The sequence below is a fragment of the Erigeron canadensis genome, chromosome 1, assembly GCF_010389155.1.
Source record: "Erigeron canadensis isolate Cc75 chromosome 1, C_canadensis_v1, whole genome shotgun sequence".
Classification (NCBI taxonomy): domain Eukaryota; kingdom Viridiplantae; phylum Streptophyta; class Magnoliopsida; order Asterales; family Asteraceae; genus Erigeron; species Erigeron canadensis.
In genome coordinates, this window is record NC_057761.1 from 57,733,979 (window position 1) to 57,750,562 (window position 16,584).

General features: G+C 33.2%; 2 protein-coding genes across 3 annotated transcripts; one reads left to right on the forward strand and one right to left on the reverse strand.

The window, feature by feature from the left end:
- Positions 1 to 8,692: 8,692 nt before the first annotated feature.
- LOC122582537 (fasciclin-like arabinogalactan protein 11) lies at positions 8,693 to 9,730 on the forward strand. Its single transcript, XM_043754945.1, has one exon. The coding sequence runs from the start codon at positions 8,766 to 8,768 to the stop codon at positions 9,519 to 9,521; it is 756 nt and encodes a 251-aa protein (XP_043610880.1). The 5' UTR covers positions 8,693 to 8,765; the 3' UTR covers positions 9,522 to 9,730.
- Positions 9,731 to 14,139: 4,409 nt separating this feature from the next.
- Positions 14,140 to 16,584, reverse strand: LOC122608725 (zinc finger protein BALDIBIS-like). 2 transcript variants are annotated; one of them, XM_043781827.1, is made up of 3 exons: positions 16,227 to 16,584; positions 15,737 to 16,130; positions 14,140 to 15,500 (listed from the first exon to the last, which is right to left on the reverse strand). In XM_043781827.1, exons 1-3 carry the CDS (start codon positions 16,384 to 16,386, stop codon positions 14,612 to 14,614), a joined length of 1,443 nt encoding a protein of 480 aa, XP_043637762.1. In that variant the 5' UTR covers positions 16,387 to 16,584; the 3' UTR covers positions 14,140 to 14,611. The 2 variants fall into 2 exon arrangements, with proteins under 2 accessions (XP_043637762.1, XP_043637755.1); XM_043781820.1 differs by having other exon boundaries at positions 15,737 to 16,136.

The following is a 16,584-nucleotide window of genomic DNA, read 5'->3' on the forward strand; positions in this document are numbered from 1 at the left end:
TAAATGTACAAGTAATTGATGTTAAAGCAATTAGTGTAGTTATTTTAGGTATTGATGGGTTTATGTTATAAATTATTTCATTATAGGTATTATAGGTACATTAGATAAAATGTTTAATTTAATGAATAAAAGAGAGAGGTATCTTTGGTAGTTATAGATAAACTACATATAAACTAAACTTTTTTTACCTTAACCAAACAATTAATCTTTCCATCGTAAAAGTCATTCTTATCATTCAAAAGTCTTCGGGCAATAAGCCACAAGAAGGAAAAAAAGAAAGAAAGAAAATACGAGTATGAAAGAAGGAAAGAAATAAAGAAAAAAAACTGGTTAAATCAAATCAAATGTTACCATCAAATTATTAGGTCGTATCTTTGTCATTTATATATTTATAAGTTTTCACATTTATTAGAACATTTTTTGATGTAACCACATCATCCTAGCAAATAGTACATCAACATCTTCAATAAAGTGATAGTATCCAAATCATATACGAGTATGGGCCGAACTCACCAAGAGTCCAACTTAACAACCCAAGAGGCTAATGGTAATAACACATTTTATTTTTGGTAGAGACTCACGGGCCCTTGGCTTATTTTTCACCTTGCATGGTCAATGTGCAAGAGTTCCTTTGTGATCAACAATTTAACTAACATTTAACTTTTTCTTCTAAATGCAACATTTTCGAAATATGTTAATAAAATGAATAATATGTGAAGGATAATCTGGTACAGGGGAGAAGAAAGTAAGTGTCATACATAGAGGGGATGTGGACAGAGGCGGTACCAGAAAAAAATCACAGAGGGGGCAAAACTAAAAAATCCGTAAAATATAAATATAAAAGGGGTCAAGATGTTAAAAAACTATAAGAAATTTTTTTAAATCGATGAAAATATTGAAAATGCATGACAAAATCTAAATTTTGAGGGGGGCATTTGCCCCTTTTGCCCCCCATGTGGTACCGCCCCTGGATGTGGAGTTAGTGTTACAAGTAGTTTTATTACCTACAATAACGTTTAATATATATACCACAATTATATATTATCGACTTGTAGAGTCTGTTAAATAAATCATAGTTTTGGTGAAGTTATCATATATTATATTAGTAGTCATGGAAGGCAGATGTTTCAAGCAACAAAAGTTAAATACAAAATGACAACATTTTTATATGACAATTGTGACTGTGTGACCAACACTTTGAGTTTTGGCTTTTGTGGTATATTATTGGTTCAAGTTGTATAGTATACACTTTGTAAGTATTCAAAAAGTTTGTGTAGGTTATAATATATATATGCCTATAAAGAACTATGTATATGAAAAGGGAAGTGATATGACAGAATTTGATTAATTTACTACAATTATGCATTAATTGTTTGCATTAATTGTTTATACAGTATGCTATAGTATTTGTAATATGTGGTAAATTAATCAAATTATGTGATACGAATATTACTTCCCATATGACAAGTCACTTTAGAAAAGATACTAATTAATTTAGTCCTATCAAATGAACTAAATTAGCCATTAAAAAAAGGATTGACTATTATGCTAGTTGTTTTTTTAACTTTTGCTTTTTTAACGCGTGATCAAATTTATGTGAGGGGGAATGGGGAATTTGCTTGCTAGCTTCATATTGGTTCTTCACTACTTCTTCCTTTAAAAAAACTAACTAAATAAATGTTCGACAAGAAGATATCCAGATATTGACCGTTCTAGTGGTAATTTTAAATAGTGAGTATATCTTGTTCAAATTGACACAAATTATTGAGTTTAAAATAGTTATATACTAGATTTTAGACTCGTGTCTAACCTTGGACACGGAATTTATGATATTAACAATATTAGATCTTCATACATTTAAGTCATAAAAGCTTACAATTTTAAAAAAACACGGTTTTAAGTGTTATATTTTGCAAGTTGTAGTACAATAATCATAGGTTCCTCATTGTCATTATTAGCCTAGACATATTGATGGAATTGTTTGTCGTAGTCATTCCACAAGGCACATGCTATATATAATAATTTCTCCATTATAATATATTTTGAAACAGATATACTCATAATGTGATATTATTAGGAACAAAATTAAGAATTGAAATATAAATATATGTGTTTAATCATGATGCACGCTCACAACACGCATATGTTTATTTTCAATCACTTGTTCTATGATAATATGATAACAATTAGGATTGTTTTTATATTCTTTGATAACAATTAGGACTCTTCTAATATTTGTTAATAAGTCATTAGGTTTTTCAAATAATTTTTTGTAGAAAATATTTCATATGTTAATTTTTTTTATTTAATTAAATGATTGTAAATTTTAAAAAATTCTCTCAAGTTGATGGCTAAAAATAAATATAAATTGAGTATTCAGCTAAAACAAAAAAAGTGTAAATTAATGAGACTTTTTCTACTAACTAATATAAATATTAATATAATAATATATTTGGATAATGATTATTAGGATTTTTAATTTGTAGTTTATCTAAATGATGACATCATCAAAAGTCAATTTGATGAAATCGAACAATATGATTAGTTAATTAGTCATTAGTTCAACTGTCTTATAGTATATATTAAGATGAAACCTATGAACACAAAGTTTACTCAAATTTCAAAACTATAAAATGAAGCTTTTTTGGGGCCAGTTTAGTCGTATTAATTGGATTGGGCTACGTCCATCAATCACAATATCAGGCCTTAACAAGTAGAGGTGCACGGAAAAACCGGTTAACCGAACCGATTCGAAAATTAACCTATAACCGTAACCGGTTAGTAACCGATATCATACTAATCGATTATAGGTTTTTAAAAACCGACAGTTATTAGTCGATTAGGATTTTCGAAATCAATAACCGATTAATAATCGGTTAACCACAAACCGATTAAGTTTTTGGGATTAAACCGGTTAACCGGTTAACTGGGGTACACAAATTATATTGAATAACCAGGCGTCCAGGCTCCTAGTCCCACACTCCCACCGATCGATCAATATACAAATTACAAACCCTAACAAATCGAATCGCCAATCAATCGAATCCCCAATCGATCGAAATCCCCAATCATATAAATACTTATAAACCCTAACAAATCGAAATCTTCACTAACTTGATCGAAATCCCCAATCATACAATTATATTGAATAATCAGTCGATCCTTTTTATACTACTGTAGATATAGTCAATTGCGATCCTTTTTATACTACTGCTCACGATTATAAACTCTTATTTTACAATACACATGGCTACCACTAGTGCTCACGATTCTAGTGAGTTTGGTGCTTCCACAACAAGTGAATTAACTGTGGTTAATATCCTAGCAACCACAAGGAAACAAGAAACATGGGTAAATTTTGATTTATGCGAGATGTCGAATGGAAAGCAGAAGGCCAGATGCAAACATTGTAAAACTTTTTTGGCTGCAGGTGCCAATTCTACTTTAAATACCCATATTAAGGACCATTGCAAGGTATTAAAAGGCACTGCAAAACCCGGTCAATCACAGATGTCGAAAGAGGGGGGTATTTTTAGTTATAGTGTGGAAAAGGTTCGTAAGAGGATGGCTCAGTTTGTTATTCAACAGGGTTTGCCATTCAATCACTTTGACAACCAACGGTTGACTTCGTTGATTCGTGACACGCTTCAACCTTCCTATACTCATGTAAGTCGTAATACCCTTAGAAAGCATTGTATAAACATGTGGAAAGAAGCTAAGGAACAGTTAATTTTGTGTTTTGAAAACTTACAAACCGGTGTTAATTTAACCACTGATGTTTGGTCTGCCCCCCATGGTTTACCGGAATCGTACCTTTGTGTTACAGCACATTGGGTCGATCCAAAGACTTGGCAATTGATGAAAAGCACAATTGCGTTTGAGATGTTTGGATATCCACATACGGGAGATGCGTTATTTGAAATTTTAGATGAAGTGATACAAACTTATAAGTTGGAAAAAAAGATTTTGTCAATTTCTTTTGATAATGCTTCAAATAATACTAGTGCGGTTCAAAAGTTGAAGATAAAGTATGAACCTATCTGTAAGGGTGTGTTTTTTCATAGTAGATGTGTTGCACACATCATTAATTTGGTTGTGCAACATGGACTAGAAGTTCCTGCGATTAAGAAGGTAAAAGATGTTTTTAAAGAAATGTTACAAGATGTTTTTTCAAGTTCTAAAAGAAGACGTAAGGAGTATGAGAAATTATGCAAAGACTTAAATAAACCGTGTCTTGGTCCTAATTGGGATGTACCGACTAGGTGGAATTCTACTTGGAAAATGTTTGATAGTGCTATCCAACAAAGACCTACTTTAGAATTGTTCCATGACGGTCTTGTTTCAAAAGATTTGGCACCTCAATTTCCTACTGTGGGTTGGGATAGTATTGTAAAATTAACCGAGTTACTTGAAGTTTTTAAAACTTCAACCACTATTTTGTCCGGAGTTTATTATCCCACTAATAGTTTGGTACTAAAATAACTATATTTGATGTGTGGAAAGATAAATGACTTTCAATTTGGGGGTAACGTTTATGAAACAATGATAGCTCCAATGAAAGCGAAGTTTAAAAAATATTTTGAAGAAATGTCGCCCGTAATTACTTGTGCCGCCGCATTAAACCCGTGTTTAAATGTTGCGGGTGTGGAGTTGTTAATAGAAAACATATGTTTCGATTTGGATTTGAACGATAATGACTCCAATTTCTCGGATAATGCAATTAAACATTTTAAAAAATGTTTAGAAGATATGTTTGATGTGTATTTGGTTAAATATGGTTCGACATCAAACATACGCCAACAAATGGCTTCGGAGTCGTCAAGCTCACGGGCGAACCCCGAGCTAAATTTGTATAACACTTTGAGAAATGTTAGTAGTAAGCGGTCTCGGGGTAGCACCCCAAGTAGTGAGCTCGGAAGATATATAGGAACCGACTTTTTGGCAACAATGCTTCCTGAAGAATTTTCAAACTTGGATATTTTGGCTTGGTGGAAAGAAAAGGAAGCCCACTTTCCCGTTCTAGCTGTCATGGCACGTGATTTATTAAGTGTCCAAGCTTCCACGGTAGCTTCGGAGTCGGTTTTTTCTCTTAGTGGAAGGGTTTTATCAGTTAGAAGAACAAGGCTCACTCCAACTTCTCTTGAAACGTGCATTTGCTTGAAAGACTACTTGGACGCCGTTGAACGTATACAAGATGTGACTAGTCTTGAAGATCAACTTGCCATAGAAGAACCCATACATCTCTATGAAGTATCACAAGGAAAGGCCACTCCACTTTCTGACGATGAACTTGACGAGTAAGTTTTGTTTTGCTATTTAGTTTATACTTTAGATGTTTTCTGTTTCTCTTTTGGATATTACGCATCTGTTTTCTGTTTCTGTTTTGAGTTGGTTTTCGTTTGTGATGCAGCTGATGCTGCTCCTGTTGCTGCTTAATGTTGGCTTTAAACTGTTCCTGTTTTCTGTTCTGTTCAGTTCTGTTGATCTGTTCTGTTCTGTTTCGGTTTCTGCTTAATTTTCTGGTTCTGCTTAATGTTGTGGTTCTGTTTGTGTTCTGTTCTGTTTGGTTCTGTACTTCTGTTCTGTTTGTGTTCCTGTTTCGGTTTCTGTTCTGTTTTCTGGTTCTGTTCTATTAGTTTCTGGTTCTGCTTAATGTTTCGGTTTATGTTCTGTTTTCTGGTTCTGTTTGGTTCTGTACTTCTGTTCTGTTCTGTTTATGCTATGAAAAATCTGCTATGAATATGCTATGAAGAAATCCATAACAGTTTATTAGTTCTGTTTATTAGTTCTGCTATGAAGAAATCTGCTATGAATATGCTATGAATCTGTTCTGTTCTGTTTATTAGTTTCTCTTGAATATGCTATGAAAAATCTGCAGGTTTAACATAGCCAAAATCTGCAGGTTTAAAATCTGCAGGTTCTTTTCTGTTCTGTTTGTACTACTGAAAAATCTGTTCTGTTTATTAGTTTCTCTTGAATCTGCAGGTTTAACATAGCCAAAAGCTTCTGTTCTGTTTATTACTTTATCTTGAATCTGCTATGAATATGCTATGAATCTGTTCTGTACTACTGCAAGTTTCTGTTTGTTCAAGAAAAACGGTTAACTGGAATAGGTTAACCATTTCGGTTAACCGGTTTATATAAACCGAAATCGGTTCCATCAGTTTGGTATTTTTCATGGATTAACCGGTACCGGTTAACCGGAACCGGTTAATTTTTTATAAAAAAAAAACCGATTACGGTTAGTAAAATAAATAACTGAAACCGGTTAACTGGTTTTGACACCTCTATTAACAAGTACTCTGAAAAATACGGAGTATTGAAATACAACTACACTACAAAGGGTTTTACAAGAGAAAGCACTACAAAGTGCAACATACATCTAATGTGAAGATTTACTATGTAATCTAATGAAGAAAGTATAACGTTTGTTAAGAAAATTATATATATTTAGGATGTTGTAAAGCAATCAGACTGCTACCTGTTTGCCTATTTGCTTTTTCTTTTTTATTCTAAATTCATACATTAATCATCCTAGTAGGTTGTTAAATACATGCATTTAGGCATTTGTTTTTAGTTTTTGGTTTAATTTTTTTTATCATATTTTTATTTCACGTTCATCTTTTTATTTGCTTTTATCACTCATTCATTAGTATATTAATTTGTATGCGTATCTATAAAAGTTCTTTAAGATAAAGAAAAAAACTAATATTTGTTATCTCCAATCAACGTCTGGGTGTTCCCTGACCAAGGTTTGGTGATCTCTGCGAGCGAACGTGGCTGCCTATAAGCGTGCCTATTTGATTTTTTACCTTTTTTTCTTTTTATCATACTTTTATCTAATGTTTTCTTTTTATTTATTTTTTATTCATTTATTAGTATATAGGCGTTTAAAAGATTATTTTAAAGGTTATATTAAATATGGCTTATCTACAATAAATCTGTTTGGGGCTTTTTTTCTCCTTTAAATTCGTTTTTTAGTCATACTTACGTTGTTAAATACATGCATTTAGTCGTATCTTTTTTATTCTTTTTTTTTTTCCTTTTTTTTTTCCCGGTAAATGTTCATCATTCTGGATGCAAATTTTGTTTTTTTCCCCTTTATGGTCATTTCTTCGTGTGGTACTTATTTTTACCTTTATGATATCCTTTTGTAATGTACATGTATTGATATGAATGTATTACCGAGTTTATACACGTTATAAGTTTTACATATCGTTATGTTTTCGGGCCTAACACTCGTAAAAAACTAGTTAAATAGAAAAGAGGACACGACTTTTTATTCTCAACTATCAATATCAATTCCCTTAATCTAGATATTGGTCCCAACCATCGATACAGACTTGAAATAGTCGTTTAGCAAGTATGTTCATCGATTCCTTCCCTCTACTCAATTAGTTAAATGTGGTCGATTTGTGATAGATAAATCTAACCATATTCACTTTAGAACTACTATTACATACTCTTATTGTGCTGTTTGATTGTAACAGAATTAATATAGCAAAAGTCATAGACTCAAACATCATTAAAAAAGATGTGTGTACGTTTTGAGTCAATTTCTGTCAAAAGAAATACGCTTTGCCGCAACAAACATCAATGATAGGGTGACACAATGAAACGTATGTTGTCAATTCGCTTGTAAAAGACATGCCAACTAAAAATCATAAACTATGTTTTCCCAAATAGTTACATTTAAGTATCTGAAGTCTAATCTGTAGTTTCCTCTATATATGATAATCCAATATGCTAACATTAAAATCGATCATAACTATGTACAATATTTGAATTTTAATATTGTTGTTTTACAATCCTTGTTTTGATCATGTAAAAAGAGATGAAGATATAAATAGGAGGTTACATTATATGATAGATTGAAACAATTGCTTTTAGTTTAAGTTATCAAGCACCCCACCTTGGTATGATAACTTGTAATTTTCCTGCCTTCCTAAGCAAACTACAACCTGTCATTGTACCCCTCTTCTTTAACTTCATCATTCAATTTTGCTTTTCCAACTAATAATCCACTCACTAAACATATATATCGTCGTATTGCATTTCAGGCTATAAGTTTGTCCCGGGTCGTTCTTAGATCTTCTGGAACGCAGGCTCTGCACGTAAAGGTGAAAGTTTATATATAGGCCTTAAAAACACTTATTTATTTAGATTACTAATAAAAGCCATAAGTTACGAAAAGTTTGATCCAATAACTGTTATTCAGGATGACTATATATTTTATTTGACATACATACTAGTAATTGTGGCTGATTTATTGCACACCCTTAAGGACGGCCATGTTCATCTCACAGGCCCTTAACATATGTGTTTTACTCAGTATCTTGATGAAGAAGTGTTTTGCATAATTAAATAAAACATCATATGACCCAACTAACTGAGCTTATAGTACATGAACGTTCGACTGATCATTAATCAAACGTATAACAGTACGTAACAAACACTTAATGAGATCATAATTAAAGAAAAAGACTTGATAGTTATGAAGATGACCAATGATGATGATTTGTATCTATTCCAACACATGGTGGTGGTACTTAAAATGTCATGGCATTGAAGTTGCCAATGTAACTATAATTGTAACATACCACCAAACAAATTTATAAACTTTCCAACGAAAAATAACACCATCCCACCAAACCTTCAATCTTTCTACCCCATAAAACCCGTAGTTTGGCTATGCCTTCACATACACACACAGACATTCACATATTTTTCAAGTATTCACCTTACATATTCTTGAAGAATAAAAAATGGCTACATTTTTTCACACTTTCAAATATTCACTCTTATTATTAATCATCATTCAATGCACCAGCATTACCACTACCCTAGCTCAAGCTCCAGCTCCTGCACCATCCGGCCCAACCAACATCACAAAAATCCTAGAAAAAGCCGGTCAATTCACAACCCTAATACGGCTAATGAAAACCACACAAGTTGGTGATCAAATCAACACACAACTTAACAACTCCAACGGCCAAGGGATGACGGTTTTTGCTCCAACTGACAATGCTTTCTCTAGCCTTAAAGCAGGAACATTAAACTCTCTATCCGACGAGCAAAAAGTTGAGTTGCTACAATTTCATGTCATGCCAAACTATTACACTACTTCACAGTTTCAAACCATTAGTAACCCGTTAAGGACACAAGCCGGGGATAGTGCTAGTAACAAGTTTCCCATGAATATAACCACCTCAGGGAACCAAGTGAACATTACAACCGGTGTGGTGAATGCCACGCTGGCAAATACTATCTACACTGATGGTTCACTTGCAGTGTATCAAGTGGACACAGTTTTGTTACCCATGAGTTTGTTTGGCCCGCCGCCTGCTCCAGCTCCGGCTCCATCACCTTTGAAAAAGAAGAAGTCTGGTGCTGATGATGACACCCCGGCCACTGATGACGGTGCCAGTGCTGATGCTTCTGGCGCGGCTGTTTATTATGGTCATTTGCACCACGGGTTGTATATTGGAGTGATTGGGTTCATTGCAATGTTCTGTCTGTGAAAACAGAGGATTGGTGACATGCTGGAAATGAGAATGGGCCTACTTTTGGGATGATATTATTTTTGTTTAATTTCTAAGGTGATTTGGGTTAAGAGTAGGATGCATTGCGTGCTTTTTGAATAATTAAAACCTTTGTCATCTATGTCATTTTTTTCTTTTTTGTAATTTGATGAATATATGATCGAGTATGTACAATTAATTGAGTTTCATTTTGTTTCCTTTTAGTCGAATATATAACTAACTATATGTCTATATAAGTTCCTATCTAGCTGTGATAATTTCAGCTTTTATTTTTATCTTACCTCTACTACTAAACTACATGAACGCCTAAGATGCAACCCCAGGTTGATTATATATATATATATATATCGGGTTCTAGTGGTACTGACCAGAGGCGAATAATTAACAAAGAGATAAACTTCATGAAAAATTCCCTTATAGGAGGATAATACATTAATCAACTAATCATCATAAGAATCTCTCTGTACAATGGCTTAAGATAAATCTCCGCAAATTGTACTATCAGCCTTTTTAGCTTCGAGACATACAATCCAATTAAGAATAACTACCATCGATGATTGTTTATATATATATCTACTCCAACTCCAATCCCAGGATATAGGACAAACCTGATTAGGCAGTGAATATAACTGATCAATATGTTTTCGTATACATAGAGCAGTAAAAGATCAAATAAGTGAAGAATAGGCATATAGTTGGTTTAAGAATTTATGTACATTTTTTCCAGCTTATTTATCAGAATACTAACATACTAATATACTATTGACAACTATAGTTGAAAGAATGGGAAATTAATTACTCAAATTACGATAATGCTAATGACTAGTATAATAACTATGTAAATATCAATCTGTTACATCTAATTAACCTTTTCACAAGAGAGTTAAGTGTCTACAGTATATGCTTCCTCTTTCATGCAATAAGTAACATTTGATGTTTACTATAACAGATTCTATTACTTGGAACAAATTCCAGTACAGACATTAGTCGAGACATATACATCAGCACACACAAGAGCGGTACCAAAGAGGGGCCAATGCCCCCTAAAATTAAAATTTTGTCATGAATTCTAAAAAATTTCCCATGGATTTTAAAATTTTTCTTATTGATTTTTAAATTGTGTACTTTTTTCGATTTTTATTTAGTGGATTTTTAAAATTTCTCCCCTCATAGATTTTTTTCGGGTATCGCCCCTCCTGAGCACACATATGCCACTTTGTGTTTGATACAAATTTTGTTGATTCATGATCTTAGAGGGACACACCACCACAAAGAAGACAACAAATAACAAAACAAAAGTCAGGATACAAAAGCCATTACTGAGGTCCTAAGTCAATACTGAAATCCATTTAGCACAACACACTAGAAACAAATGAAACATAAGTACCTAACAAATTCCAGGATCTTTGAAGCAAAAACCTAAAGGAATAACAAATTCTTACAGTGACTCGCTGTCATCTTTGTCTCCTGCGACAATATCAAACGCTGGCTCTTGATCACGACCTGAAGGATATCCCTTTTACTGACCGAAAAATCAGATATAAGAAGTGATTAAATGGTAGTTACGAACGGAGGGCATAGAAAGAAACAAAAAGAACAATTGTAAATGGAGAACTAAGAATAGGCGGTATAAGTGTATAACACATGTAGCAACTTTCTAACTCAAAAATTAGTTCACATTAGAGTTTGACAATATATAACCAATCTAATATTGTGGTTTATATAATGTGTATATATAAGCCTTAATTATGAAACATCATTGTTCATTAATTAGACACCATCTTGCAAGTTGCAACTGTCTTTTACCCGTACATGGAGATACACAAGGCTGGGTACAAGTATATATATATAGGGGAACCCGGCAGAATCTTATCTGACAACAGAGTATACAACCATTACTACATAGACTAATTGTTCGGATATGATTTCTGGAAATATATAAAAGAAGGGTTTTAAAAAGCTTCTATAAAATCATTTTTTCCAAACATACTCTTAAATCTTCCAACTTCGTCTAGTCCCAGCCCCAAACTTTAGTTCCGACCCCTAACCGTAACCCCAACTCTAATCATGTTTCCCAAAATTCATTTTTTCTAAACATACACTTAAATCTTAAAACTTTTTCTTCAATTTTTCTTTTCATCTCGTCTTAGCCCAAAATTGTGAAAAACAAAGTAATGAGATATCACGATTGCACGTATTGAGCCCAATCTCAAAATCTTGGGCCAAAAGCCCATAAGCAGGAGATTTACCAAAACTGAAAACTGTTACCCGTGGGCCGTGTCAATAAAAAAAAGTTTTACGAAATTCGATTTAGATGTCGAGACATTCATAAGTATGTTGTAAACACTAAAAAACACACCATTTGTCCACCTGTTTTTGTTCATACCTACATTTAAACATGTGATGAAGTTTATCAATTTCTTCTTACTTAAAAATTGTATACAAGATTTTTAAACTTAGACCATCCTTAACCATTCACCTACATTTTTTTCCGTTATATCAGCATTAATTTCTCATCACCTTCCTCTTATTTTTATCCCTTTAACCATTCACCTTTAAATTTAATATTCCACTATACCTTACAATACCATACAAAACATTCAATCAAAGTAAATTATCCAATATACAAACAAAAGAAATTGACCTATACTCTCCTTTTCACCTTGGTAAAGAGTTTATCCTACCTCCTTTCACCTTAGGCTTTCACCTATGACCTACCATCCACAACCATTCACCTTTTTGCTTAGTCATTTCACCTACCTTTACTAATGCTCTTACAAACTGTACAGAAATTAATTTAAGTAAATATCATAATTTTCACAACGGAGAAAAAATATTTTCACATTCTCAAATAATGTGTAAAAATATATAAATGGTGAATCGGTGATTCAAACCAGTAAACCACCATGTCAAAAAATGAATAATATAATTAAGCCATAGCTTACAAAGTTTTTAATACATGATGTCAACATGATTTTTAATTACATATATATGTGCTTAGCAATATCTATATTAAAAGAGAAATGATATTAGTACCATGATTTTTTATTATTCTACCATATAGTACTAACATTACAACACAGTGTAAAGTTAATAATGCATAATAGTGATACATGAATAAAAAGTTGTGGTACTAATGTCATTGCCTATATTAAAATCTTAAGTGAACTCTTAGACTATCTTCAATGTAATGTCTTTAAGAGCCCTTTGTTGTTAATGAATATCTTTTGCCATTAAAAATTGTCTAAAATTAAAAATATTTTAATGTATGTCCTAACTTAAGGTCCAAAACTAAAATTTTTTTGGTGTATTTGACTTTTTAATGTATGCAAGGATGTTTATATAGTTGGAGGTAAAATTAAAAGAATTTATAAGGATATATAAGGGTTTTAAAGAATTTGTAAGAATATGATGTAACAGCTGAAGGGCCTATATTAAAGGAGTTCTTAGCATTGGAGATAGTCTTATTTTACGTATATGTGATAATAACATGTGGAAGTAAAATGATGTGCAAGCTAGTATATATGGAGTTCGATCAAATAATGATGATTGATGACCCTTCTTGGAAAAATGGGTTTGACTTGGGTCGTTGTGTACTCTTGTCCACTACGTACACTGCACCCCTTTTGCATAATCGATGTCGAAGGGTACCTCGTGCAGTGGTCGTTTTATATATTCAGTACTGACGTATATACGTACGTACATCTCTTTCTCTTCGACTTTCTTTTTCTTTTTCACCCGACCATAGCCCTACCCCCATTTTCAAACAAGACAACTATTCATGCTCTTCAATTCTCTTACTAATTAATGTGGTGATAAATGGTGGTAGGAAAAGTGGCGCCCGTACGTGTGCTCATTTTCCCTGCCTCAATAAATAATTAAGCCATCTTAATTTGTAGAATGATCTTAATATAACAACTGGTGAGAAACCATTTATATGGAGATCGACCAAATTAAGTGTTAAAAATTCCACTAGCTATACGACAACTTAACACTCTACATGCTTAAAACCTAGCTATCTATATATATATATGATTGCTCAAAAACAGACTTGTACGTACACACACACTAGCTTGCTTTGATCCAATAAAACCAAACAATAAAGATCGATACATCATCTAGCCTACCATTATCGATCATCCCAATAAAACATAGATAGACGACATACCTAAAAGGCTAAAAGTTACAGTACCTTTTTTTAGGACGACAAAGAGAATTTCTTTAAAAGAAAACTAACAATAATTAAAGCTAGACGCGAACAAATCACACTTAAAACAAAATTAATACAACAGATCGATTAACACCTCTAAAACCGGATATATAAACAACAAAATCACGTGCCCAATAAGCAAGCACCTAAATATCTAGAACAGCAATCAGCCAGCAAGAAGAGCTAAAACTATAATTTACTCACAAAATAACCAGCCTCCAAGCAATTAAAGAGCTAATTAAGTCGATCGACCTAGCTAATGGTTGGAATTAACTTTAGAATTAAACAACCAACAAATAATATTTACCCCTTCAATTTCAAAAATATATTTGCAACGTCACATGAAATGATCAGTATAAAGTAAACATATTAAAAAAGATGAAAACAAATTAAACAGTAACTAATTAGTTTCCAAGATTTTAAATTACAAAATATATGATCGAGTTTAATTACCTTACGGCCACCAATTATTATCACCAAATCCATGTTTCTCTCTCTCTCTCTCTCTGTTTTATGCTTTGGAGAGAAAATACTCTAGCAAAAGAGTAGGTCATAGACCAAACAGTACAGAATGCATAAAAGGTTGTACAGTACCAGAGACCAGTGACAAATTAAGTTTTCTTATAATTTAAAACAAGAACATATAAGAAAACTTTTGTTGTTTCTGCTACAAATAACATGCATACCCTCCCTCTCCTTGTAGCAGTAGTACTGTATCAAATATTATTCCCCTCATGTGACTCCCTTTTGTCCCTTTTCTTCACTTGTCCTCGTCAGCTAGCTACACGCCTTTTTCTCTTCTGACATTTATCATGTGTCCCTTTTTTACATATATGCATGTACGTAAACAAATTGCATTTCATATCGTCGAATTATCCATGCTTGTTGTTGAGGTGAACTTGAATATATTATTATTATTATTATTATTAAACGGTGGCCTTCTGTTATCGTTCCCTCCAACTCCAAGAAAATCTCGAGTCAAACTCGAATCTTGTGTCGACTCTTTCGAGGACATGATCATCATGAGCCCCCCATCCTCATTGGAAAGACTTGATGAACTCATCATGAGCCCAAACGCGTCCCCGTGGCCGCGGTTGTTTGTCGTTGTGGAACCCATTTGAGCCGCCTTTTGTAATAGCGCGGTAGCGGACATATGAGCCGGCGGGGGAATTGGTTGTAGTAGTGGAGTGGTGCAAGTTGTGTAGTTGTTATACATTGAGGAATTGAATAATTGCATTTCATCATCCCCGGCTTTATTATTATTATTATCTTGTTCCTCTTTCAATTGCAATCCCGAATATGTAGCCGCAACATGATGATTATCTTGCTGGCTACTTCCATTGAACCATTGCACCATCTCTGATGACGAGGATAGCATTCCGCTGATATTGTTGTTGCTTAAACTCGACGATCCGAAAAGGGGTGAATTACTAGGGTTTTCCATCAATTGGGAATGACTAGTAGAAGCATTATTAATGTTTTGGTCTAACCAATTCATCATTGGCAATATTCTTTGCTTTCCCACATTATTATTTACATGATCATCCAGCTGATTGCTACCACTTGTTTCTAACATCCCACCACCAAACATCCCCGGAAACCGCAAACCATTATTCATCATCATCAAATCGTGTCGAAAATTGAGATTTTGAGCAGCATTAGTTGACATCATCGGAAAGGCAGCCATTCTTGAATTTTCTTCACTTAAAGCATCGCAAAATGCTCTATGTGTTATGAAGCTATCTTTCCTGTGTTAATAAATAATTCCCATATATACATTACTTAATTAGTTAATTAGTTCACACACATACTACTATACTTATGTAATACTGGTATCATCAATTTTGTTCATTTATGATATCATCTTAAATGTATTACATTAATTCTTTAACCATGCATCTTTTTTAGTACTTGTTTATATATGAAAGGGATTACATCATAATGAACATTAGTTAATAAGTACTCATAATAATAGTAATAGTACCTGGAGAAAAGGGTTCCACAATCACATTTGTACTCTCTAGTACCACAGATTTTGCTATGAGCTTTCCAATCCGATTGAACCGCGTACTTCTTTTGACACTTTTCACATTTCCATTTCTTCTCCCCATGTTTCCGGCTGAAGTGTTTCTTCACTCCAGTCAGATCCCCAAGAGCCCGAGACGGATCATGATGAACACAGCTTTTTTCAGGACAGATATACACTTTCTTTTTCACCACTTCGTTTTTGTTCCTTTGCTTCAGCTTCCATGGTAGATTGTGTCCTCTTCTATGAAGCTGTAAGTTTTGGTCTCTTTGAAAACCCTTGTTGCAAATCTCACATAGAAATCGGTTTGTCGCCATCAGAGATTTTGGTGATAAGGCTACCACTTCTGCATCTGGATCTATATATATTCATTAGCTAGCTTTGAATATCTATACATATAATATATATCAAGATAAAGATTAATACTAAACAATATATATATATATACCTGGATTCCCAGGGAGATTACGTTTTCTTTTGGATGAAAGATTATTATGATTATTAGGGTTAGGGTTTGAGATGAGGATGGAGGGGTCTTCATGAATATTGAAAGTAGAAAGAGAAGAAGGAGAGGATGATGGATCAAAGCCATGATCACTAGACATCATCTCTCTCTCTCTCTCTCTCTCTCTCTTTGAATTTTGAAAGCTAGCTAGCTGGTTTTTGACTTGATCTGAAAATGGTGAAAATTAAGCAAGAACAGAAACAAGACAACTGTAGCTAAATATAGATATATGATGATGTTATGATGATGCTAGCAGCTAGCTGGTTACTTCTTTTATATTTATATGAAAAAGAAAAGTAAT

Excerpts from the sequence above, each read along its gene's own strand:
- LOC122582537 (XM_043754945.1), top strand. The coding sequence starts at position 8,766 with ATGGCTACATTTTTTCACACTTTCAAATATTCACTCTTATTATTAATC.
- LOC122608725 (XM_043781820.1), bottom strand. The coding sequence starts at position 16,386 with ATGATGTCTAGTGATCATGGCTTTGATCCATCATCCTCTCCTTCTTCT. Across the intron at positions 16,137-16,226 it reads TAATCTCCCTGGGAATCCAG|ATCCAGATGCAGAAGTGGTA; the intron begins GTATATATATAT and ends GAATATATATAG. Across the intron at positions 15,501-15,736 it reads TGTGGAACCCTTTTCTCCAG|GAAAGATAGCTTCATAACAC; the intron begins GTACTATTACTA and ends TTATTAACACAG.